This window comes from Giraffa tippelskirchi, chromosome 9 (assembly GCF_054371585.1).
Source record: "Giraffa tippelskirchi isolate mGirTip1 chromosome 9, T2T-mGirTip1v1.2.pri, whole genome shotgun sequence".
Lineage (NCBI taxonomy): Eukaryota > Metazoa > Chordata > Mammalia > Artiodactyla > Giraffidae > Giraffa > Giraffa tippelskirchi.
The window spans coordinates 150,545,836-150,571,100 of NC_137283.1; the positions used below are offsets into that span (position 1 = coordinate 150,545,836).

At 43.6% G+C, this 25,265-nt stretch overlaps 1 protein-coding gene across 2 annotated transcripts in view; it reads left to right on the plus strand.

Moving 5' to 3' along the window:
* PPP1R14C (protein phosphatase 1 regulatory inhibitor subunit 14C) overlaps nucleotides 1–25,265 on the plus strand; it is a 122,462-nt gene that overhangs the window by 33,713 nt on the left and 63,484 nt on the right. For both annotated transcript variants that reach the window (XM_081530547.1, XM_081530546.1), the window contains 2 exons: nucleotides 3,513–3,597; nucleotides 3,924–4,657. In XM_081530547.1, coding sequence (XP_081386673.1) covers nucleotides 4,319–4,657 — 339 coding nt within the window. In that variant the 5' untranslated portion in view covers nucleotides 3,513–3,597; nucleotides 3,924–4,318. The remainder of the gene's footprint in view (nucleotides 1–3,512; nucleotides 3,598–3,923; nucleotides 4,658–25,265) is intronic.

A 25,265-nucleotide genomic window follows, 5' to 3' on the forward strand; every position in this document is an offset into this window, starting at 1 on the left:
CCACTCCAGTACTCTTGCCTGGTAAATCCCATGGATGGAGGAGCCTGGTAAGCTGCAGTCCATGGGGTTGCTAGGAGTTGGCCACGACTGAGCAACTTTGCTTTCACTTTTAACTTTCATGCATTGGAGAAGGAAATGGCAACCCACTCCAGTGTTCTTGCCTGGAGAATCCCAGGGGTGGGGGAGCCTGGTGGGCTGCTGCCTATGGGGTTGCACAGAGTCGGACACGACTGAAGTGAGTTAGCAGCAGCAGTCTTTAAAAAGTAAGGAAATTGGGTCTAAATATAAACATTTGTATTTTAGTCTTTCTTTCCTCCAGGAATGAAGAAAGCTCTGGGACCCTTGATTTTCACCCTTTTCTAATAACCTTTAGCTAGGATTTTTCCAGTAGTCATGTATGGATGTGAGATTTAGACTATAAAGAAAGCTGAGTGTCAAAGAATGGATGCTTTTGAACTGTGGTGTTGGAGAAGACTCTTGAGAGTCCCTTGGACTGCAAGGAGATCCAACCAGTCAATCCCAAAGGAAATCAGTCTTGATTATTCATTGGAAGGACTGATGCTAAAGCTGAAACTCCAATACTTTGGCCACCTGATTCGAAGAACTGGTTCATTTGAAAAGACCCTGATGCTGGGAAAGATTGAAGGCAGGAGGAGAAAGGGATGGCAGAGGATGAGCTGGTGGGATGGCATCACCAACTCGATGGACATGAGTTTGAGTAAGCTCCAGGATTTGATGATGGACAGGGAGGCCTGGCGTGCTGCAGTCCATGGAGTTGCAAAGAGTAGACACAACTGAGATGATTGTTTTTGATTAACTGCCATTAAAAAAGAAAACTTATTTACATTAGAAAAGAAAGGGTTTGCCCTGAACAAATTTACACATAAGTCTTGTAGATAAGAAATATCTTTGGTTTTACTGAATTTAAATATTGATGTATGTACATTTCTAGCCTGGGAATGATTCCTTTGCTCCCAAATACTTTGTCTTCAGTGTTTGAAATCTGAAAAAAACAGTAATTCTATGATCCATCAAGATTTGAACATTGAGTTTTGATTATTCAGACATGGACAGTTGTGTGTGTGTGTGTGTGTGTGTGTGTGTGTGTATTTGTGGTGGGAATGGGACTGTGCAGTTCACTTTGAATGTAAATTATGTCCTGGGGACTTTGCTGGAAGTCCAGTGGTTAAGACTCCCAGCTCTCAATGCAGGGGATACAAGTTCGATCCCTAGGCAGGGAATTAAGATCCCGCATGCCACACAGTATGGCAAAACAACAACAACAACAAAAAGATGCCCATGGTATATTCTTAAGTTAAAAAAAAAAGTAAATTATGTCCTGGGTGGAGCTATGGGTTTTATAGGAAGAGGGACTCTTGTTTAGTTCAACTCATTATTCCAAGTCAAGGTGACTCATTCGGGCATCTGAAGGTCAGTATACCTCTGGAAGGAGGCTGACTCCTCCCTGGCTATTTTTCTACAAGTTAGGATGTGAAAACTCTAAATTTCTTCTTAAATGTCTCTTAGTACTTGTCACTTTTGAAGTCATGAAAGTGAAAGCTGAATTTTAAGCATAAAGGAAAAAGCATCTTATACAGTGAGAAAAAACTGGCACAAGAAATTCTCAGAAAGAACTTACTGAATTTTTATAAATCCTTTGAAGTTATTCTCGAATGACTGAATTCATTGTCCAAAGACTCAAAGTAAGGAGTTGGAATTTCCCACTCTTTGCCACACTCCTGGATCCCAGGCATAGTTTTCAAAATAAATGGGAATAGCCAGGCCCCAGCGCCAGAATGAGGCTGAGGTTTTATATAGTTTCTCCCTCATGAAGTACAATTTTAGCTATTTTTGTTTTGAACGAAATTCTCTTGGTTAGTCCAGTTGGTTAAAGCTGGTGCTAGCTAACTTGAATCAGTGCCAGATGTCTGGAGGGAGACAAGCTTAGTCTCCCTCTGTGTTGGGGGGAGAGTCTTGCTGATCACTGCCTACCCTCCTCTGCCTCCTCGGCCTGGCTGACAAAGCTCCTTTTTGTTGATGTGCTTGCCCTCTTGGTTATGAGCACAGGGTTTAAAATGATCTACCCCCTAAGGCAGGTGGGGGTGGAGGTCATGGGGAGAATTCTCACCAGTCTCTAGGAGCAAATCAGGATAGCTTTGTCTCCCTTTTCCATGAATAGCTGTGTAGGAAACCTACCACCTTAAGGACAGCTGGCCTCTTCCAGGGAGCAGGGATTTTAGCCTCGACTCCTTCTAATTATGAGAAGGATCCAAGACCTAGGGACTTCCCAGGTGGCACAGTGGTAAAGAATCTGCCTGCCAATGCAGGAGAAGCAGGAGATGTGGATTCGATTACTGGGTTGGAAAGACACCCTGGGACCCACTCTAATATTCTTGACTGGATAATCCCATGGACAGAAGAGCCTGGCGGACTACGGTGGCAGAGTCGGACAGAACTGAAGCGACTGAGCATGCATGCACCAAGACCTATACCAGCCACCTTTTTTTCCCACACAATCCCCACTAGATCTTTCCTTTCATTCTGCAAGGCCAGACATGTCCCGATGATGAACATCAGGCATGGAACACTTTAGGAAAATCCCTTCACAGTCATGTTCCGACTGGAAAATCCCAAACGAAAGAATAAAGCAGACACAAACCTAGGTAGAGGAAACCAGGGAACCAGATGCAAAGCCAGAAGAGTCAGAACAAAGCTCTGGCCACCTTTATTTCCAGTGTCTATATGTCTTTATAGCTGTGAGTCTAGGGGCCCAGCTAGAATCCTCTCCATCGAAGAAAGTGTTCAGAGGAAATTGACTTGATTCTTTATCTCTGAGAAACTAGGGTAGCTGCTAGTAACCTTTGCTGCTGTGCTGTCCGACTCTTTGTGGCCCAATGGATTGTAGTCCACCAGGCTCCTCTGTCCATGAGATTTTTCAGGCAAGAATACTGGAGAGGGTTGCCATTTCCTCCTCCAGGGGATCTCCCTAGCCCAGGGATTAAACCCAAGTTTCCTTTGTCTCCTGCATTGGCAGCCAAATTCTTTACCACTGAGCCACCTTGAGAAGCGCCCAGTAGTATTTAAAAGAATTTTGTACAAGCAACTTACTTGTGTTTGAGTATCTTTATGATTTCTTGCAATGGTCTGAACAGAAACGTATTGTTATGTACCAATACAACATACATAAATGTCTCCCTATAATTTTACACACATACACACGTAGTTTTCTGCTTGTATCTTCTGCTCTATTTCCTTGCCCTAAACCTTAGAAGAAACTCATTCATTTATAACTTTTCCTGGCTGTATAAAGTTTTAAAAGTAATCGGTGCTGTTATCTTCCTAGCTAAAAAGCGGTTGTTTGGCAATGTTATTGAGAGAGGAAAGGTGGAGGGGGCCGAGCAGGGAATATTAGGATACCAGAAATGGAAGACCGGGAACCAGCAGGGACTCACAGAGAAAGATTTGCATCCCCAGTCCCTTGCCCAAGAGACAGCGAGTCTTCTGCCCTTTAGATATAAAGATACCTTCATGCTCTGCCTATGAAGAAACAAGACACGGTGTAAGAGGAGAAAAACTGGTCTGGAGAGTATTTTTCAGGTGCGGGATTGCCTCATGGCACAAACATCGCCTAGTCAATTTTCTCACAAACTGAGGGAGAAAGCGGCATGAATAGGGATGGGTGTTTGGAGCGGTGGGGTGGAGCCAGGAGGGGAGGAGACACGTCCCCACCCTCCCAGGAGGCGGGAGGGAGAGGAAAAACCTTTGCCAGGGACCTGCGGCTCCGTCCCTTCCCGCGTCGCCTGCCCCCCCACCCCCGGTGGTCGCCAGTCCCCCGGTAGCGCTGGCCAAGGCCGCGGGCGGCGGTGGGTTTCCTGCGATTCGGGACGGCGGGAGAAGAGCAATCCTTGTGTTCCGGGGGACAGAACACGGTCATCCGCGCAGAGGACCATCCCTGGCAGCAACCCTCGCCAGTCCTCGCGGTGTCCACACCCTCGCGTCCGCGTCGTCTGCTCGCCCACATTCGCTCCGCCGCGCGCAGCTCCCACGCCCCTGGCTGCTGCCTGCCGGGCGTCGGATCCGCCTCCCCGGTTGGACCGAGAGGGTCGTCGGCGGCGTCTTTAAGGCTGCGTCCCCGCCCCTGCCTCCTCCCCGCCCTCCCCCGCCCGCGCTCCTCCAGACCTCCCCGGAGCCGGCGGCGGCGAGAAGCAGGTGCAGGCGAAGCACTCGCATGCCGCTGCCCGGCCCGAGGTGGTAGCGGCGCCCGGCGCTCCGCCTGCCCTCCTCCGGGCCGCACTCCGGCTCCTACGCGCGCGGGGACATGTCGGTGGCGACGGGCAGCAGCGAGGCGCCCGGCGGGGCCCCGGGCAGCGGTGCGCGGGTTTTCTTCCAGAGTCCCCGGGGTGGCTCCGGCGGCAGCCCGAGCTCGAGCAGCGGCTCGGGCTCCTCCAGGGAGGACTCGGCGCCCGTGGCCACCGCGGCTGCCGCCGGGCACGTTCAGCAGCAGCAGCAGCAGCAGCAGCAGCAGCAGCAGCAGCAGCAACAGCGGCGCCACCAGCAGGGAAAAGTGACGGTAAAATACGATCGCAAGGAGCTTCGGAAACGGCTCGTGCTGGAGGAGTGGATCGTGGAGCAGCTGGGACAGCTGTATGGCTGCGAGGTACCTGTGAGGCGGGCCGGGAGGGTCGCGGGGCGGGCTCGCGCACCCGGTTGTGCTAACACAGGAATTGTCCAGGGCTCCGGCTCCCGGCTGCGCACCGCCCTGGTTCCTGGGGACCGAGGGCTGGGAGCGAGACGCGGCGCGTTCTGTCCCCAGGGTGCCCTCTGGTGCCAGGGCTCACCCTGCTTAGGTTCAGCTGCCGGGTACCCAGAGAGCTGGGGGCCCCGTGATGATCGTGGGGAGGTCGGGTCTTGCTTAGCGCACTGCCTTTCTCCCAACCCCGGGCTCTCCTCGGCTTCAGCTGCAGCTTCCCAAAGTGGGGCTCGGAGGGGCTCCCCCAGGTGCGTGCAAGAACAGGACTCCCTGCTAGGATCCTGGCAACCCCGAGTTTTGTGGAGAGGGAGCAGGGAAGACACTGAAAGCCGCTTCACCGAGAGGAGAGGTTCTGGGGACCCCAGAGGCCCCCTGCGTTTTTGAAATAATATCACAAAGCCGTAAGCTGAACGCGTTCCCTGTTCCAGCCAGCCCCGATGCGTGTCCCCACAATTCGTCCTTGCCTTACCAAAGCTGCACGCGTTGGGCTTTGTTGAAGCAGGTTTCTTTCTTCCTGCCCAGTTCCAGTTACTCCCGTTGATGGGCGCAGAATGAGAGCCTTGGGCAACCTGGAAGGGTGCAGGGTGGAGGAAGGGAGGCTGCGGATGTGCGGGGAATTCCCCAGCTCCCCCTCCGCCGGACATTTACTTCCCACGGTTCAGGGGCTAAGCCTGTACGCAAGTCTGCCGCGTAAGGAGAAATGGTTGATGGGTTTTTGGAGAAATATTAAGAACAAACTGTAACAAAACTGTGGTTGCCGAAAAATGACCGAAGCTAAAATGCTCTCCTAGGAGAGTCTTTTTAATGGCAGTAATTGTAAATGAAGTAGTCTACTTCTCTTAAAGGAGTGGAGTTTGGAAAGGGTGGAAGGATGAAAAGGGTTAATAATTAAGGATATGGCTTCTGAGTTAAAGCTGGGTTTGCATTCATCCGGCTGTTACCCTCTTCAGCAAAAATGAAACCCAGATGAACCCACTGGCTTTTCCTCTGGTTTGGATTTCACACATTTTATGGGCTATTGTGAATACATATTTTCCTTAATATTCTCATCGCGCGAGGAAACAGCATTCTCATTACGGACTCCTGATGAATGATTATGATATAATGAAGCTTGACTATATGACTAATGGGCTTGTAAAAATATATTGTTCCTCCAGCCCAGCTCTTATAAAAAGCATTTTAATTGCATAAATAAAAACTGGCCCAAATCGAAAGTGTTTATTGTGTTTTTTAAGTAGGAAGTTGGCAAAACTCTTTAAAGAAACAATATATTTGATTTCGATGGGATTACTGTGGGGGTGGATGGAAGACTCAGTCTTGCCTCTGTAGAATCCAATTAGTTTTCATTTATTTCATACTAGTCTTTATGCTCCATTTTGGGTTTAGACAAGATTTGGGTTAATAGAGAAACTACTGTTGAAATTAACTATGCTTTAGTAAGGCTCCTTTTATGGCAGACCAATTACATGTAGCTTGGGAAAGAGTTCCAGTGTCTTAGCAAGGTTGGTAAATCATGTATTTTCAAAATTCTTCTGAGTAACTGGTAGAAAAAGGAAGATTGAATGCTCATTGTATTAAACATGTAGATTAGGTACCTATTTTAAAGGGTAAATATGACCTTGAATCTTTTCCTTGTGCTTCTCACATTTCAGACCTCCATATACAGCAAACAGCTAAAGATCTGAGAGGTTTTGTGGTAAAATGACACAAGATGCTATATGCCACCGGCTTGTTATTAAAATGTGGCAGATATTTCTATTCAAGTTGCTTGTTCTGACATGTTAGGTTGAAGAGCTATAAGTCATGTTGGCAATTTATAAATACTATGCTGATGCTACACCTTCACTGAATAATAAAAAGCCTGTGGACTAACAAGTGGCCATATAAAGGACTGTCTTCTTCCATCTCTTTCTCCACTATTAGGGCTCTATTTTTAGCTTCTTCTCTCTGGTCTGATAGCCTTTCCTTGCTGATAGTTTCAAGTATTTCAACCTCTGGTGTGTAAATTGAGAAGGACCTAGCTGGTTTGTAGCTCTGAATCTCCTGAATATGAAGGTTAGGAAATGTCCAAATGGTGTGTGTGTGTGTGAAATTGACATGGAAAGCCAACTTGCCAGACTTCAGCTCAGCCAGACGCTTGAGCTGTCGGCCAGGTTGGGTGCCTTCTAGATGAACACATGTGTAATTTCAGAAAAACTTGCATCAGGCAGGTCAGCAGTTAGATGACCTGTCCTTTTCAGAATAGGAAATAGTGGTCTTTTAGAGTTCCATAAAGTGAGATATTTTAAAATAGAAAGGAGTAGGGGGAAAGAAATACACAGAATAACTTCCTGGCTATGGTTTTATCTAGAAGTTTGCAGTGGTCAATCCGTTTTGTGTAGAGAATAACACAAAGAGAATTTATGGAGTACTTGTATTAGGTCCCAGGTGTTCTTCTAGGCCCTTTGTATGCACTGATTCATTAGTCTTTACAACAACCCATATGAACAGGGTGCTGTTATCCTCTCTGTTTATAGATAAGGAAACTGGGAGACACAGCAGAATTAAAAGGCTTTCCCAAGCTCCATAGCTGGTGGATGGCACTGGGTGGATGGCATGGACTCTGAGTCCATGTTCTAACCACCAAACCTGCTTCTAACTCTGCAGGGTCCTGTGTAAGAGAACAGACGGAGGCCTCACAGCATGTGTCTGAATACTTAAAAGTCATGAATCAAGCTATTGAGCATTTCTATAAAATGTGTTCTATCCTCCTACCTTGACAACTGTATCTTCATAATGACCCAGAAAGCGAGGTTTGAAACTTGAATTCCTAGATCTCCCAGAGCTCAGAACTGATCAAAGGAAATTTTCCCTGGCGCAGGGCCTGCTTCCTTTGGCTTTTCACCTGTGATACCATCCTACCTGGTGAAGGGCATTGTGTCCACTTGCACGTCCAATCTGTCCACACCCTCTGCCACCTTCTAACCGTGCCTCTGGCTCCAACCAAGGAGGCCAGACCTGGAAAGCGCTGGTTCATGCCTTGGAAGTGACTGGCTATTTGATCAGGGGATGCTGGGGACTTGAAGTATAGCCTAAAACCAAATGGAGGCTTACCGGTCCTGGATGGGTAAGTCCACCTGGTACTCTGCAGGAAAATGCCTGTGGCAGGAGTGGCCCAGGGCTGTGACCCCTCTTACACAATCTGAGCATAGTATCATTAAATAGCACAGACTTTTGGATATAAACATAAATGTCTTCATAGATTCTAAAATGATTATGTTTATAGTTATTTTCCATTTCATCTACTTGTACAGGTAGTTATATTTTCACCTAAGAATTTGATTATCCTGGAACTGCAAGGTTAACTCTACATCAATATGTAAGAATTTCTGTTTTAAGACATTTTCATATCTCTCCCAAACCCTGATGGTTTTAAAGAGCATTTGATATCTGGCATAATGTCTACTTTGACAAGTATTGCAAGAGGACTTACTGGATAAGTCATGTCAATTTTTCTCATCTTGCCCAGCATCAAGATAATATCGGTACTTCCAGTTTTGCAATTTGATTTGCTTTGTAAATAAAAGCCTGTTGTTAATCTCGGATTACTGAAACCCCCGTAGCAGCCTAGGCATAAACAGACTTGTACACGGAGGGCATCCCCTGGGTGATCCTGACTGTCCATTCAGAAGGGCTTTCCTTTTCCAGCAGCTTTTTATTTAAAAAATTATTTATTTTTTAATTGAAGGATAATGGCTTTACAAAATTTTTTTGTTTTCTGTCAAACCTCAACATGATGTCTGCGTTTTAAAAAGTGGTTTCTGGCACATTACACTTTTTCATCTGCCCTTACTCCCTACCATCTTCATTCTGTAAATCAGTGGTTCTCAAAATATTTTGATTGTGGTCCTAGAAAAAAATTCCCTTGCTTCCTGATACTTACACTGACACGTGGATGGATGCAGAGATTCACAAGGACCGGTTAATATTACCATGTATGCAAAAGAAAAATTACCAAGTTAATATAAAATGCATGCATGCATGCCAAGTCACTTCAGTCGTGTCTGACTCTTTGCCACCCCATGAACTGTAGCCTGCCAGGCTCCTCTGTCCATGGGATTCTCCAAGCAAGAGTACTAGACTGGGTTGCCATGCCCTCTTCCAGGGGATCTACGTGACCTGGGAATCAAACCCATGTCTCTTAAGTCTCCTGCATTGGCAGGCAGGTTCTTTACCACTAGCGCCATCTGGGAAGCCTCTAATATAAAATATGACTTTATTAATATTTAAATACAATATTCTGTTTTATTTAATTTACCAGAATTGCTGGCTGTGACCCTGTAAATTGATTTCATCACACATTTGGGGGGTTGTGACCTGCCATTAAAAAAGTACTCCTCCAGAAAGGGAAACACTTAAACATATTTAAGAAAAAAAAGCTAAAATTTATTAAGTACTTTCTGTATCAGGTATGGTTCATGTAATCCTAGTAACAACCTCTGATAGTCCCATTTCATGGATGTGGAAACTGAGGCTCAGAGAAGTCCAGAAATTGCCTGAGGGCCCTCAGCTGGAACACAGCAGAGCAGGGCTGTGTCCAGAAAGCCAGATGTATCTTAACCACTGCTTCCTGAGATGGGACAGTACCTGGCGCTCTCTGAGAACCCCTGTAGGTTGCCTGCTCCCGGATGCAGCTGTGATAACTTCTGGGTTGATTGATGTTGCATGTAGAGGGACACAGGTTTCTGTGGGTTTGTTCCTGGATCAGGCTTCTTCTTTACAGTTCAGGTCCTTACTTTGTTCTCAACTCTCACTCTACAACATCAAATTAGCCTGCTTTGCTGGAAGGTAGAAACTGCTGTCTAGAAGATGGTTTGCGGATAATGTGGTGAATCCCCATTTATGTAGCTATTTGAGAATGAATCAGCTTTTCAACAAAACTGCTTAAAATGGATACCAAGGAGGAAGGGCGGATGGGATGAATTGGGAGATTGGGATTGACAAATATACCCTACTATGAAGTGGGTTGCCATTCCCTTCTCCAGGAGATCTTTCTGACCCAGGGGTCAAACCTGGGTCTTCCGTGTTGCAGGCAGATTCTTTACTGTCTAAGCCACCAGGGAAGCCCCTAATGTATAAAACAGACAACTAATGAGAACCTACTGTATAGCACGGGGAACTCTACTCAGTGCTCTGTGATCACCTAAATGGGAAGGAAATCCAAGGACGAGGGGATATTTGTATCCATGTGACTGGTTTCACTTTGCTGTGCAGCAGAAACTAACACAGCACTGTAACGCAACTATACTCCAATTAAAAAAAAACTGCTTAAAGAAAACACCATAAACTCAATCTGAAAAATATTATGGAATAAATTAAATGTTAAAAGTCTATGAATAAAAGAATTCGAAATTGCCAGTCTGAAAAGAAAATTGTGCTTAACAAGTTCCCTTTGGAACAATGGTTAGGGAAATCTGACGTGGAGGCAGTGGTTAAAAGAGTAAATGCTTTGAAGTGAGGTGAACCTGAAAGGTACATTGGCCTCTGCATTGAGTAGTGCTGAGATGAGGCAACTTCCTTATTAACTTCGCTGAGCCCCACTTTCTCCTGCGTTTAAGGGAATCATCCTGGCCCCTTGGCGAGGTTGTTATGAGTTCTGAATGGGTCAGACCAAGGAGCTGGAACTTAGTGTTGTAGTTTGAACCATGCATGTGTGCGTGCTGGGTCGGTTGGTCAGTCAGTCGTGTCCGACTCTCTGCGATCCCATGGACCAGGCTCCTCTTTCCATGGGATTTTCCAGGCAAGAATACTGGGGTGGGTTGCCATTTCCTCTTCCAGGGGATCTTCCCGCTGCGTCTCCTGCTTTGGCAGACAGATTCTTTACCACTGAGCCACCTGGGAAGCCCCAGTTGGAACCATAACCAGCCACTAACTGCTGGTCATTCTCTATGATACAGGAGGGGAGAAGCGGGGAAGAAAATCAAGTATTCATACCTATTTGGTGGTAGAATTTGGAGACGGAGATAGGGTCAGAGCTTGAACTTGAACATGAGCAAATATCATTCCCCTTTTTTTTCCCCTAGCCCCTTCCTTATTCTGGAAGTCCTTATGAATTTTCATTTATGTGGAGTGAAGTTGCTGTTGTTGTCACTAAGTTGTGTTCGACTCTTTGTGACCCCATGGACTGCAGCACGCCAGGATTCTCTGTCCTCCACTCTCTGAGTTTGCTCAAATTTATGTCCATTAAGTTGGTGATGCTACCTAGCCATCTCATCCTCTGCCGCCCCTATCTCCCTTTGCCTTCAGTCTTTCCCAGCATCGGGGCCTTTAGGCATCAACAGTTTGAAGGCAGGGTTGATTTTAATTTTCGTCTGTGTTCCTAGTAGGGCTCAGTTCTTCAACCATTAAGCATTAGCGTGCATGAATGAAAAAGGATCAACCTTCGGAAAACTTTTGAAAAGTCATTGATGTTTTAGTCCTGGATTATTTAGCGATGCTCCTTTATCATACTTCTGGCTAATACTAATCTAGAGTTTTGTTAAATAGTCATCCATTTCAAGCTCTTGCATCTTTACTGTTTGATTTCAGCATTTTTGGATATACACCTACCTTTGTTGATTTATTTGCTTGAAATAGGAACTTAAAGACAGTAGCTGCAGCTAATTGATTTTTAAGCTTAGATTGAGAGAATTCTTTTGAAAATTGAACTTCTTCCTCCAGTGTCCTGTTCACTCTTTTCCTTTGATTCTACTCTTCCCCTCGCCACACTAACCTACCTGCCTTTCTCATCTCTGGCAACTGTTTGCTTCCAGTGTCTTCTGTTTTTCTCCCACCATTGAAACAACCTGTCTTCCTAGGGTACCCTTGCTCACCTCAGAGCTGTCCTCTCTTTCTAGATGGAGGGCACAGTGAAGGCTGTTTCATTTTCCATGTGGTCTGCACACCATGTGCATAGTTGCATTTTATAGTCTACTCTCCTGTCTCTTATCTTCCTGCACTTGGCTATTTCAAACCTTCACCTGGCTTTGCAAGGTACCTTTTCTGTTACCTGAACTGCCCCTCGCAGCCTCCCGTGTTCAAGCGCGTCCAGCTGCCCTCCCAAGCAGGCTCTTAATTACTCTCCTATCTGGGCTGCTTTTTCAGCCTCACCCTTTCACCCCAGCATACACACAAGTTGCAGTGTTTCTTTTTGTTACCAACAATTCCCCACCACAAAAATGCTTTCCTTTCTCAATCCTGTACTTCCTTTAACTGTGGCCCTGTCTTCTTTTTCCCTTACTATCTTTCCAACTCTTTCTCCTCCATGATACCACTGTTTATCCATTACAATCTGATGTCAGCTTCTGCCACAGTTTCCCTGAGGATCTCCTTGCTTCTCAATCCAGTGGGTTTGTTTGGGTCTCTATTTCACTGACCTTCTGAGGCCTTAGGTGCCCTTCCCCATTTCCTTGGGAAGCCGTCTGCTCTAAGCAGATCTCTTTTGGGTTTCATCCTAATCACTAATGACTCTTCCAGCCTCCTCTGCATTTTCTTCCTCTGCCTTCAGTGATGTCACACCGGGTCTGTCTTTGGGACCCTACTCTGTTCTCTCTATTTTTCTTCCCACTGCTACATCCTCTTTCTGGGTGATATGAATATTCCTGTGGCTTCAGTTGCTGTTCACATACTGACAACTCTTCAATCTCCATTTTTAGCCCTGATCTGTTTTCGGAGTACCAGACATATTCAGATGCCTGGTGGGAGCCTCATCTTCAACTGCTCTGTAGCTGAGCTTCTTACCTTCCTCCACAAAACTGCCCTCTGCCTTAGTTCCTTCAGTGAGTGGTGGGCACGCTGTCTGCAGGTGTCCCAGCCAAAATTGCGCTGGCTCCCTTCTCTGACCTCTCCCTGCGGGTCACACCCAGCAGTCAGGAGACATTGTTGATGCCTGCTCCTTCGAGCCCTGGAATCTGACTGTGTGGCTTCTCACTGCCACCACTTTAGTCCAGCACCTTATAACGTCCCACCTGTTTTATAGCACAAGACACTTTGGTCTCTGTCTCTCAAATTCCTACTACGAGTACTAGTAGTACTACTCTCCCTCTACTAGTGCTGCTCATATTACTACTTCTGCTACTCAAATAGCTCTCGGCCAAGAGCCAGGTGATGTACACAACAGCCAATCCTGGCAGTAACTTTATGGGTTGGGAAGTATTATCTTCATTGCTTCGCATTATAGAGGAAGAAACTGAGGTCAGAGAAGTTTCTCCTTGTCCCTGTCTAAGGTCACGGTGACTCCCAAAGTCACATGGCTTCCATGCTGCCGTTGCTCCCATCAGCTGCTTGTCTCAAGTTCTTACTGCACACCCGATCCTTGCTGAGCCCGAGTTCAGTCCTTGCAGGAACTCGGGAAGGGAGGTCGAGAGACTGTGGTATAGAAACCTTCAGCCACAGGTCTCAGTCAGAGGCCACATCGTCTCAAGTGGGGAGGCTGGAGCGAAGCCTTGTCTCCAGTTCCTGGGTTGGGGTCTTCTCCTTTGATCCCTCACCTCCAGCTCTCCCTCCCCATGGGAGCTTCGGAGCCCCATCCACGTGGCCGGAGTGTTTCCCAAATCCCCCCCTGATCTAGTCACCCCGGTAGCCTTCGAGGTACAGTTTGAGACAATGCTCAGGGGCCCCCTCTCTGGTCCCATCTCTTGTCCCCACCCCCACCCCTGCTTCTTTAGTTACCAACTGAGATCCCTGTGCAGGTGAGGCGGGAACCCCGTCCCCCTTGCTTTCTCCCTCTGCCAGGGTCACCTCTCCCTTCCTCCTTCTCCTCACTTGTCTACCTCTTACCTGTTTTCCTCCAGGAAGCCTCTGTGTCAGATGCTGTCCCCAGCAAGCTGGCCGACAGGCCTTTGCCAGCTTGTGCATACCCGTGTCTCAGCACCTTTCTGTAATCCTGTCCCATGGCCTTGCTGCCAGCTCCATAAGGGTGGAATCTTGTGGTCCCTGCAGCCTGGGTGGCCTCTTCATCTTGTCTGCACTCAGAGGCCCAGGACCTGGCTGTCAAGTGAGTGATGCAGAAACTGGCCCTGTAGACCAGTTGGCAGCATCTTCTGGTGCCGTGCATTTCAGAAGTACATATCCCAAATTAAGTGCATTAATGTAGTATGACTCTGCCTGTATTAAAAACCTGTTCTTCTTGGGACTTCCCTGGTGGTCCAGTGATTAAAACTCCACGCTTCCACTGCAGGGGACTTGGGTTCAGTCCCTGGTCAAGGAACTGAGATCCCGTATACTGCATGCAGCATGGCCAGAAAAAAAAAAAACCAAAAAACTTCTCTTCTATCATTGATGAAGTTTTGGTTCTTTTTCATGGTTAGGAATTATATCCATGTAATTTTTTTTTTTTTTTTTTGCCTGGAAAATTCCATGGGTAGAGGAGTCTGGCGGGCTACAGTCTATGGGGCCACAAAGAGTTGGACATGACTGAGCAACCCAGCACACAGTTTTTTGAAACTGTGAATTAAAAGCATATTATGATGGAATAAGGCATTGATGCCAGGGTCATAAAAGTCTTCAAAGGGAGTAATCACACATTACTGCCATTCTTCTCTGTAATTTTAATTTTTCATTATGTACAAGAATATTACTTTGTTTGCACAGTAATTGTTCACTTCTTTGGGAGTGGAGACGCTTGCTATACTGAGAAGAGGTGAGGGCTTTTCCAGCAGCAGATAAGATTCAGAGCGACAGGCTCACACATGTCTTGATGGAACAAGGAATGAAAGCCAGGATTCCTGCCTCTGCTTAAAAGTTCAGGCCAATAAATTCTCACCAGGTTTTTCTTAGTCAGCACTGGCATTTTGGAAATCTGTTCCACTGCATAAAAGCTGAGAAAAAAGGAGACCAGAGTGTGATTTAGTCTCTAAAGCATCACTTTATGGTTGAGGATAAAATAATCACAGAAGGGTTTTTTCCTTTTTGAAAGAATCCTTGGGGCAAACTGTGAAAAGACTTGTGGAGGGCAAGAATATTCATTTATTCATTCATTGCAGCAGACATTTGCATAGATGGGGAAAGAGGAATAAGACATCATCATCCATTTAAATTATGTAAGAGAAAAAGAGAAAGTAAAGGAACCCTGTCCATTATAGGAGGAGAACGGAGGCATCCACATGATTGGAAGTCCTTTGATGGTAGCAACTCTCTCCTGTTTGCAGTTGCATACGTGTTTTCAATACATTTCTTTACTGTCTTTTCATATTGCTCATGGGGTTCTTGAGGCAAGAATACTGAAATGGTTTGCCATTCCCTTTTCCAGTGGACCACATTTTGTCAGAACTCTCCACCTATCCATCTTGGGTGGCCCTGCACAGCATGGCTCATAGCTTCATTGAGTTACACAAGGCTGTGATCCATGTGATGATTTTGATTAGTTTCTGTGATTGTGGTTTTCGTTCTGGAGGCTGTAGAATTATAGATCTTGCTTCTTCTGTCTGTCATAAGGGTGGTGTCATCTGCATATCTGAGATTATTGATATTTCTCCTGGCAGTCTTGATTCCAGCTTGTGCTTCATCCAGCCCAGCATTTCCCATGATGTACTCTGCATATAAGTTAAATAAGCAGGATGACAATATACAGACTTGATGTACTCCTTTCCCAATTTTGAACCATTTTCTACCACCCTTATGGCATAAAGTGAAGAGAAACTAAAGAGCTTCTTGATGAAGGTGAAAGAGGAAAGTGAAAAAGCTGGCTTAAAACCCAACATTCAAAAAACCAAGGTCATGGCATCCGGTCCCATCACTTCATGGCAAATAGATGGGGAAACAATGAAAACAGTGGCAAACTATTTTCTTGGGCTCCAAAATCACTGCATATGGTAACTAAGCCATGAAATTAACAGACACTTGCCTTTTGGAAGGAAAGCTATGACAAACCTAGACAGCATATTAAAAAGCAGAGATACTACTTTGCTGACAAAGGTCTGTCTAGTCAGAGCTATGGTTTTTCCAGTAGTCACGTATAGATGTGAGAGCTGGACCATAAAGAAAGCTGAGGCCCGAAGAATTGATGCTTTTGAACTGTGGTGTTGGAGAAGACTCTTGAGAGTCCCTTGGACTGCAAGAAGATCAAACCAGTCAATCCTGAATACTCACTGGAAGGACTGATGCTGAAGCTAAAGCTCCAATATTTTGACCACCTGATACAGAGAGCTGACTCATTGGAAAAGACTCTGATGATGGGAAAGATTGACAGCACGAGAAGAAGGGGACAACAGAGGATGAGATGGTTGGATGGCATCACTGCCCCAATGGACATGAGAGCAAACTCTGGAAGATAGTGACAGATGGGGAAGCCTGATGTGCTGCAGTTCATGGGATCACAAAGAGTCAGACACGACTTAACAACTGAACAACAACAACAAATTTACTGCCTAGTGGTTGTGTCCTTCTTCCTTTACTCTAAGCCTGTTTTCAGGAAGATTATCTTAAATTCATTGACATTATAATGTAAATGATTAAAAACATGTTATCTTTCATTTTAATAGGAAGTAAAGTCTTAAGTAAGAGAAAGTCATCATTTAATAACTGAACTTCAAGAATGAATAAACAGGGCAGGCTCTATCGTTTATGGGCTGTGGGACCTTGTTGGTGTCTATGAAATCTGTGACTCAAAATATGTTTCTAATATGATGTTGTGAGAATGACCTGGCCTCTGGTCTAGTGGGTGGCCTGTTTACCAGCCAGACGACCTTGGCGAGTCATATTCATGATAGGCTTTTGTTTTCAGGTTTTCTTTCCTCATTTAAAAAAAAAGGGGGAGGAAGTTTAGGGCTTCCTTGACTGATTTAGAGGTTCTATAATAAATCCGGATGTGCACTGGAGAAAAGGAGATTTATTAAAGGGAGGGTGATGCTGGAAGCAGTAATAGAGGGTCTTTCCTTTCAAGGCAAACCTGAGACAATTAGACTAGTTCACCCAAAGATCATCTGATCTCCATAGTCATTTCAGTAGCTAAAGTGAGTGTCTCCACCCTTCCCTTGCATAATCTCTTGTGTGATGCCACTTGGATGGGAAGGATCAAATTGAGAAGGCTTTTAAAAAAAGAAAAACCCTCTTTCCCACTCTAGTACTTTCCCCCTACCATTGACTTCCAAGTTGAATTTGAAATCTAATGGTGCAGATACTCAGAGCTGCTCTTATCTGCCTATTTTTTTTTTTTTGCATCTAATTGGGCTAACCTTTAAGAAGAGCTGGCGTATCTGACTTAGAGCTTTTAGGCATATAATTTTTAATATTGGCTGTTGGGGACTTTTCCAATTCTAATTATTTGTCCTTTATCTTGGCAGCTCATAATTAACTAATGGTGGTATTTATTTTAACTTGAGGAGGATTTATGTTGAGATATAAAATGAGCATTCAAGAGAGAAAAGTGTGGCAGATTTAGGAAATAAATTTTTAAAAGGCGAAGAGCATAAATTAGCCTAAATAAGAGGCTGAAGAAATCTGTACTCAACAAATTAATTTTCACTGGGGAATTTATTCCTGGAATGTCACTTTATAGTTAGATTTAGAACTAACATGACAGGATAGGAAAATGAAATTAAGATTTTTCATAGACAGTTCTGGTAGAAAGTAGAAAGCAGAATTGATTGCTCTTTATAATATTGGTTTATTTTGTTTTATGATAGAGTCCATAAAGCCACATCAGATAATCCCATTCAATCCATGCAAAAGCTCTGTAATGTAAGTAGTCATCCTGTTTCTAAATGAGAAAATTGAGTCTCAGAGGGGCTTAGTAACATGCCCAAGTTTAAATTGCCAGTAAGAAGAACAAGACTCAGACTCAGAAGCAGTTCTTGGAAACCGTGAACATCAGTTTCACCTTCATCCCCTGATCATTTCCATGTATTTTAACATTTTTCACCAATACATCAGGCAAAACTTTTCTGCTTAATTTATTTTATATGTTTTCAAATATTCTGCATCTTAGTTGAACAATTTATAGCATTCTGTTATTTTTCAGATAAATCATTACTGGATTCAGCTGTTTCTTTAGAAAAATTCAAATCCATTAGTTTTCAAGTATATATCACAGTTAAGTGTATTACTTATTTTGTATTGCCAGGTTAGCACGAGCAGTTAGTATTGCGGTTCTTATGTTCTCCATTTATCCACTTAAATGGAGTTTTGAAGTAAAAAGTTGGAAACTCACTTTAAATAAGCCATAGGATACAGAGTAGGTATTTTATCCTTCATATTTGAAAATTCCAAATATTACCTTTGATGTGAAGTAAAGAAATAAATGCTTCTTCCAAATAAAATGTGAAAAATCCTAAACAACATCTTTTGCTTCTGCTAAAGGATATTTTTGTCCTGAGCTGCTGTGGTCAACCATCTGTTAATATCTTTTATGTTTTCTTTGTCAATAGTACTACTGACAGAGCTGCTTTATTCATTTCTGCAAATATTAACTGAATTGAGTCTGTTTCAAGGCAAGCAGGTAAGGTGTTGCATTTTCAGACTGGTAAAGAAGACTTTCCTATTCTCATGAGCTAATATTGCACACAACAGTTCTAATTAGTCAACTGGTTTTTCTCCTGTTTGTGATGGGGTGTGGCAGCTCTTTAACAAGTCGAAAGAAAATGAGTCATTGATTGGGTGCTAAAACATGATTATGCTTGCTATAATGGTAACACTCTATGAATATTACAACTAAAAAAAAAATAGCATGTACTATCTCTGGTAGACAAGTGCCTTTTGTTAAGCTAAAATATTCCAGTTCTTCATCAAACCCAGATGGTTCAATATTTAGTAATCTTATGCCAGAAGCAGTTTATATGGATGAATGTTTAGATAATGAAAGAATGTGTGTGTGCATGTGTGTGTGTGTATCTAGGTAAACAGACCATCACCCAAACTAGCCTGAGACTTTAAAAGCATTTAGTTGACAGTCACGTCTCAAACTTCTGGACTAGTCCCACGTTAAACTTCAGAGAGGGATAGTAGGCTGCCTTTAATACGTGCAAGATCTGTCAGTTGAGTTCACTCATTATTCTAAAGAAGAAAATGAGGAACTAGTTTATTTATCCTTGACACCGTACTATAAATTGCCTTGCTTGAAGCAATTTAGAGTTGTCAAGGAGGGCAAAGAATGAGATACAGAGAACATACAAAACGGAAAAGTGCAATCCAAATTCTCAAACCAACCATTATGACTAAGACACTATCCTACTCAGCTGCCTCTACGGTGCCAGCTTGAGTTCTAAGCAGCCCTGGTGGGCATGAGTGTGAGTGAGCAACCCCTTTATCTTCTCTCAGGAGCCTCCATCTTGCTGCTCAAGGAGGGACTTAATTCTTCATCTTCACCCTTTCCTTCAAAAGTCACAGAGCTGAACAATGAAAATCTGTGCATTTCATGTATGGAAATGATGCCTCAGTAAAGTGCCAGACACGCATACACAGAAGACTCTCTCTGCTTCTTCTCCTCTTTGCCCAGATCGAAGGTCCCCTGGAAAAGGGCATGGCTACCCACTCCAGTATTATTGCCTGGAGAATTCCATGGGCAGAGGAGTCTGGCAAACTACAGTCTATGGAGTTGCACAGAGTCGGACACACACACAACAGGGAGCTTGTCTACACCTTCTGCTCACCCTCAGCCCACTGCTGTGTGGCTCTCTCTTCTCTCCACCGATGGGGCTCATGCCCATCTCATTTCTTGTCTTCTGTGCACTCAGCAGTGGTTGTCTGCCCTGCTTTCTGGAGCCACTCAACCCATTATCCATCCATTAGCCATCCTGCCCTCCGCCCATCCTCCCATCAGTCATTTTGCCATCCATCTCTCCCTCTTTCCAATATCCATCCACCAGTCCCGCAATCACCTTCTGCTGGGCCCACTTTAAAAAAAAAAAGTTTATAGATTTTCAGAAAAATTATGAATGTAGTATTCCAAATTAAGTTGACGGACTTTATTTTCTTGATCTCCAAAATCACTGTGGAGATCTGCAGCCATGAAATTAAAAGATGCTTGGTCCTTGGAAGAAAAGCTATGGCAAACCAAAAGAGCATATTAAAAAGCAGAGACATTACTTTGCCAAAAAACATCTGTCTAGTCAAAGCTATGATTTTTCCAGTAGTCATGTATGGATGTGAATGTTGGACCATAAAGATGGCTGAGCACCAAAGAACTGAGGCTTTTGAACTGTGGTGTTGGAGAAGACTCTTGAGAATCCCTTGGAGTGCAAGGAGATTAAACCAGTCCATCCTAAAGGAAATCAACCCTGAATAGTCACTGGAAGGACTGACGCTAAAGCTCCAATACTTTGACCACCTGATGTGAAGAGTCAAGTCTTTGGAAAAGACCCTGATGCTGGGAAAGATTGAAGGCAGGAGAAGGGGATGACAGAGGATGAGACGGTTGGATGGCATCACTGACTCGATGGACATGAGTCTGAGCAACCTCTGGGAGATGGTGAAGGACAGGGAGGTCTGGCGTGCTGCAGTCGCAGAGTCAGATATGACAGTGACTGAACTGAGCTGAACTCCATACGCTCTGCAACCAGTTTTACCTATTAACAACATCTTAAATTAGTATGGTACATTTGTTACAATTAATGAGCAAATATCAATACATTATTTTAACTAGAATTCACACTTTATTCAGTTTCCTTAGTTTTTATCCAGAGTCTTTTTTTCTGTTCCAGAGTTCACCCAAGATGCCATGTTACATTTAGTTGTCATGTCTCCTTAGATTCCTCTTGACTATGGTAGTTTCTCAGGTGCTCCTCGTTTTTCATAACCTTGACAGTTGTGTGAAGTACTGTTAGATATTTTGTAGAATGCCCCTCAAATGGGACTTGTGTGCTGTTTTTCTCATAATCCGACTGGGATTATGGGTTTGAGGGAGGAAAATCACAAAAGTGAAGGCTAGTTCTCATCACATCCTGTCAAGGGACATCCTATCAACAGGACTTATCACTGTTGATGTTGATCACCTGGCTGGTATAGTGTCTGCCAGGTTCCTTCACACCTAAGGAGGAGGGACTTATGCTCCAACTCCTTATATTTCTACATAAGTTATATGGAATTCTTCTGTGCGGAACATTTGTCTCCTCTCTTCCACTTGTTTACTTAGCCAATAGTTTATTTAAATCTGTGTGGGGTGTGGGTATTTATTATGTACTTTGGATTAAGATCCATTCCTTCTATATTTATTTTATTGCCTGAATTGTTCCAACTTGAAAGCTGTTTCAATTGGCTTCTTTGTTTGTATGTTTGACATACTCCCATCATTGTATGGGTGTGTGTGTGTTTGCGTGTGTTTAACACTTCTTTACTCTCTGGTGCTACAAGATATTCCAAATTCATCTTGTGTATTTTTTGCCCTAGGCATAGAATCAGCCATTTCTACAAGGAGATTTAGTTCCTTTTGTAGAAGAATGGTATTAGAAACCAAGATGTGGATGCTAGATGTGGCTACTGGGGTCATTGTTTCTAGGGCCTGTCAGCTGTCAGAGTGAAGAAAGGTATGTGTGTATAATAACTATTGTATATACATATATCTGTAAATATTTCTATAGGTAACCAACCATCACTCTCTATATTAAGCCAAACATGAGTTCAAGGTGATGTCTCCAACTCTAATCCATTACCACATGCATTATTCTAGCCTCTTTCTCTTACTCATCTGTAAATTTTTATTCCATCGGTGAGAAACTTGAGGTGCCCACCACCTGCCATCCATTCACTTAATTGTGTGGTTGTGGCATACATGTACAGCAGTTATCAGAACTGTTAACCCATTCCCCTGTGGGAAATAACTTTATCAACTGGAATGCATTGTTTGTGCACAGTTCACTTTGCATTTAGTGTTATAGACTCTACTCATTTCCAGGTACTCAGGTCAGCACCTCTTCCCCATACCTCTTTCAGTGAGGTTGTTCATACATTTGTAATATAGTTAGATTGATTTTTGCCATATTCTACATTCCATTTTGGGATTGCCCAAACTCTTAAGTGATTATTTATTTTATTATTATTATTTTGGCCACACCATGCAACTTGCAGGATCTTAGTTCCCTGACTCATTTGTGCCTCCTGCAGTGGAAGTGTGGAGTCCTAACCACTGGACCATCAAGGAATTCCCTTAAAATTTTTTCTTGAAACTTGTGTATCCTAAATTGTCCTTTGTGCTGTAAAGTACTTTGCGTTTTGATGAATATATGATATCATGTATTCACCCTTACAGTATCCTATAGAATGGCTTCATTGTGCTGAAAAATCTCCTGTAATTTACTCATTCAACCTTTCCTACTTCCCCCCTGAGCTCCTAACAACCACTGATCTTTTCACAATTGCCATAGTTTTGTCTTTCCTAGATGTCAGATAATTGGAACCATGTAGTATAGAGCCTTTTCAGTCTGGCTTGTTTCACTTCAGTTCAGTTGCTCAGTCGTATCTGACTCTTTGAGACCCCATGGACTGCAGCATGCCAGGCTTCCCTGTCCTTCACCAACTCCTGGAGCTTACCCAAACTCATGTCCACTGAGTCAGTGATGCCATCCAACCATCTCATCTTCTGTCGTCCCCTTCTCCTCCTACCTTCAATCTTTCCCAGCATCAGGGTCTTTTCCAATGAGTCAGTTCTTCGTATCAGGTGGCCAACGGATTGGAGCTTCAGCTTCAGCATCAGTCCTTCCAATGAATATTTAGGATTGATTTCTTTTAGGATTGACTGATTTGATCTGCTTGCTGTCCAAGGGACTCTCAAGAGTTTTCTCTAATGCCACAGTTCAAAAGCATCAACTCTTTGGCACTCAGCTTTCTTTATGGTTAGCAACATGCATTTAAGATTCATCTACATCTTTGACTTGATAGCTCATTTCTTTTTATAGCTAAATAATATTCCTTTGTGAACCACAAATTGTCCAGTCAACTATTGAAGGGCAGCTTGGTTGCTTCCAGTTTAGGGGAAATTATAAATAAACCTGGCATAGACATTCACTCACAGTCTCTTGAGTGGATATAAACTTAAAATCATTTGGGTAAATATGCCAGATGTAGTTTTGAAAGCTAGAGATATGGATAGTAGGGACACAGCAACAAACCAGAGAGGCAAAGTCCCTGTACTCCAGAACTAAATACCCGAGAGTAAAACAAAATGGTTTCAGCTCGTGAGAAGTGCTGTGGAAGAAATAAAACAGAGGAGATCAGTCCTGAGTGTTCATTGGAAGGACTGATGTTGAAGCTGAAACTCCAATCCTTTGGCCATCTGATGAAGAGCTGACTCATTTGAAAAGACCCTGATGCTGGGAAAGATTGAGGGCAGGAGGAGAAGGGGATGACAGAGGATGAGATGGTTGGATGGTATCACCGATTCAATGGACATGGGTTTGGGTGGACTCCGGGAGTTGGTGATGGACAGGGAGGCCTGGCGTGCTGTGGTTCATGGGGTCGCAGAGTCAGACATGACTGAGCAACTGAACTGAATGGAATAAAGAATGAATGAGTGTGTCTAGGTTCCTGGGACCAGGGGTGGCCTCTCTGAGGAAGTTCATTGCATTTGAACCAGGACCTACACAATGAGATTTGACACCAGCCGTGCAGAGACAGGAGAGGATGAGTTTTTCTGCAGTAGAATTCGGTTAATGCTGAGACCACAAGGCAGGATGGACCTTGACATGATCAAGGGACTCAGGACAGAAAAAACTGTGAGACGAGATCATGAGTGACAGTATTTCTTAAAAAAACTTTTCCTTGTAGTATAACAGATAGGGTACACAAATCCTAAGTGTACGGGTTGATGAACTGTCTCAAATTGAATCTACCATGATTCATACAGATCAAGAAACGGAACATTGCTAGTACCACAGGAGTCCCTGTTGTACCTTCTTTCCATTGTTAGTATACCCCCCACCCTCGCCTTCAAGGGCAATTGCCTTTTTAAATAACTGATTGCCTTTTTAAATAACTTTTATGTCTTTTAAAATAACTTTTATGTCTTTTGTTCAGCATTGTGTTAAATACATCCAAGTCATTGCACACCATTGAGGTTTATCCATTTGAGTTGCTGTACAGTGTTGGATGTATGAATACATCACAGTTGTTTTTTAATGTGTTTTTCTTTCGATGGGCATTGGGGAGGTTTCCAGTTTGGAATTATTCTGAAGTGAACTGCTGTGAACATTATTGCATGCATCTTTTGGTGAACATATGTCTGCATTTTTGGTGGGTGGTATACACGACAGTGAAATCGCTGGCTTACAGGGTATACATATGTTCAGCTTTGCTAGATATTCCCAGACAATTTTCCAAAGTAATGACAGTGACTTACATTCCCACTAGAGTATCTGAAAGTTCCAGTTGTTTCACATCCTTGCCATCACTTGGTATTTTCTCGCTTTCCTTTTAACTGTTAGGTATACAGTGTTTTCACATTGTGGTTTTAATCTGCATTTATCATGAAGTTCAGTCCTTTTTAATGTTTATTGACCCTCAGGGTATTCTCTTTGTGAAGTACCTGTTCAACTCTTTTGCCCATTAAAAAACAAACTTTTGATTGAGTTTTCTTACTGATTTTTATATATCCTGGATACTAATCTTTTATGCATCCTAGATGTCAATCATTTGTCAGAAATACATAGTGTATGTATTTTCTCCCACTTTGTATGCTGCCTTTTCCACTCTTTTTAATGTCTAAGTGTTTTTTTGATGAACAGAAGTTCTTAATGTTAATATTGTCCAGTTTGCCAGTTTTTTCATTTATGCTTATGTACTTTGCATCCTGTTTAAGAAATCTCTGTCTGCTCTAAGATCATGAAGATGTTCTCCAATGTTACCTTTTGGATCCTTCATTGTTTTAGTTTTTATAATTAGATCTGTAATCTACCTGAAATTGATGGTATACTGTAGACCTCAAGATTCATTTTTTTTTTCCATTGGGGACATCCAGGTGACTCAGCACTGTTCATTGAAAAGCTCATCCTCTTCCCCACTGTCCTGAAGTCACGAAACAGGGACCTTGTACATGGGGGGCTGTTATAGATTCTGATGGTGTGTTTTCTTGCTGGGTGGGATCTTCCCATTGTGCTCACTATACTCCATCTTCCATTCCTGGCACAATGGCCTACACACTGTAAATGGTCAGTAGGTATCAGCTAGTTGATGGTCAGGTCTGAACTTGCCTTTTCGGCAAGAGTATGTAAAATCTCTAGGTTCAGGCTCAAAAAGAAGGTACTTAGATTTGATTTTAGAGAAGACTTCCCTTGACAACTTTATATTTCTTGAACAGGTCCAAATATGGTTTTGGACAAGTCCTGCTGGCCACAGTCCTAGCACAGCCCAGTTAGCTTCAGACTAGTCAATAGGGCTTTGTCTATTCAACCATCTAGTCATCCACCCAATAAATATTTGTTATGGGCCTACTGTGTGTCAGGCCTGAAGTAGAACTATGAAATTATGGGATTCTTTCCAGAGTTTCTGTTTTTGATTTTAGAGCATTTGTTGTTTCTTTCTTTATATGTTAAACGTTCCAGTGTGAGGAGGGTAATTTTTGGAATTTTCTATT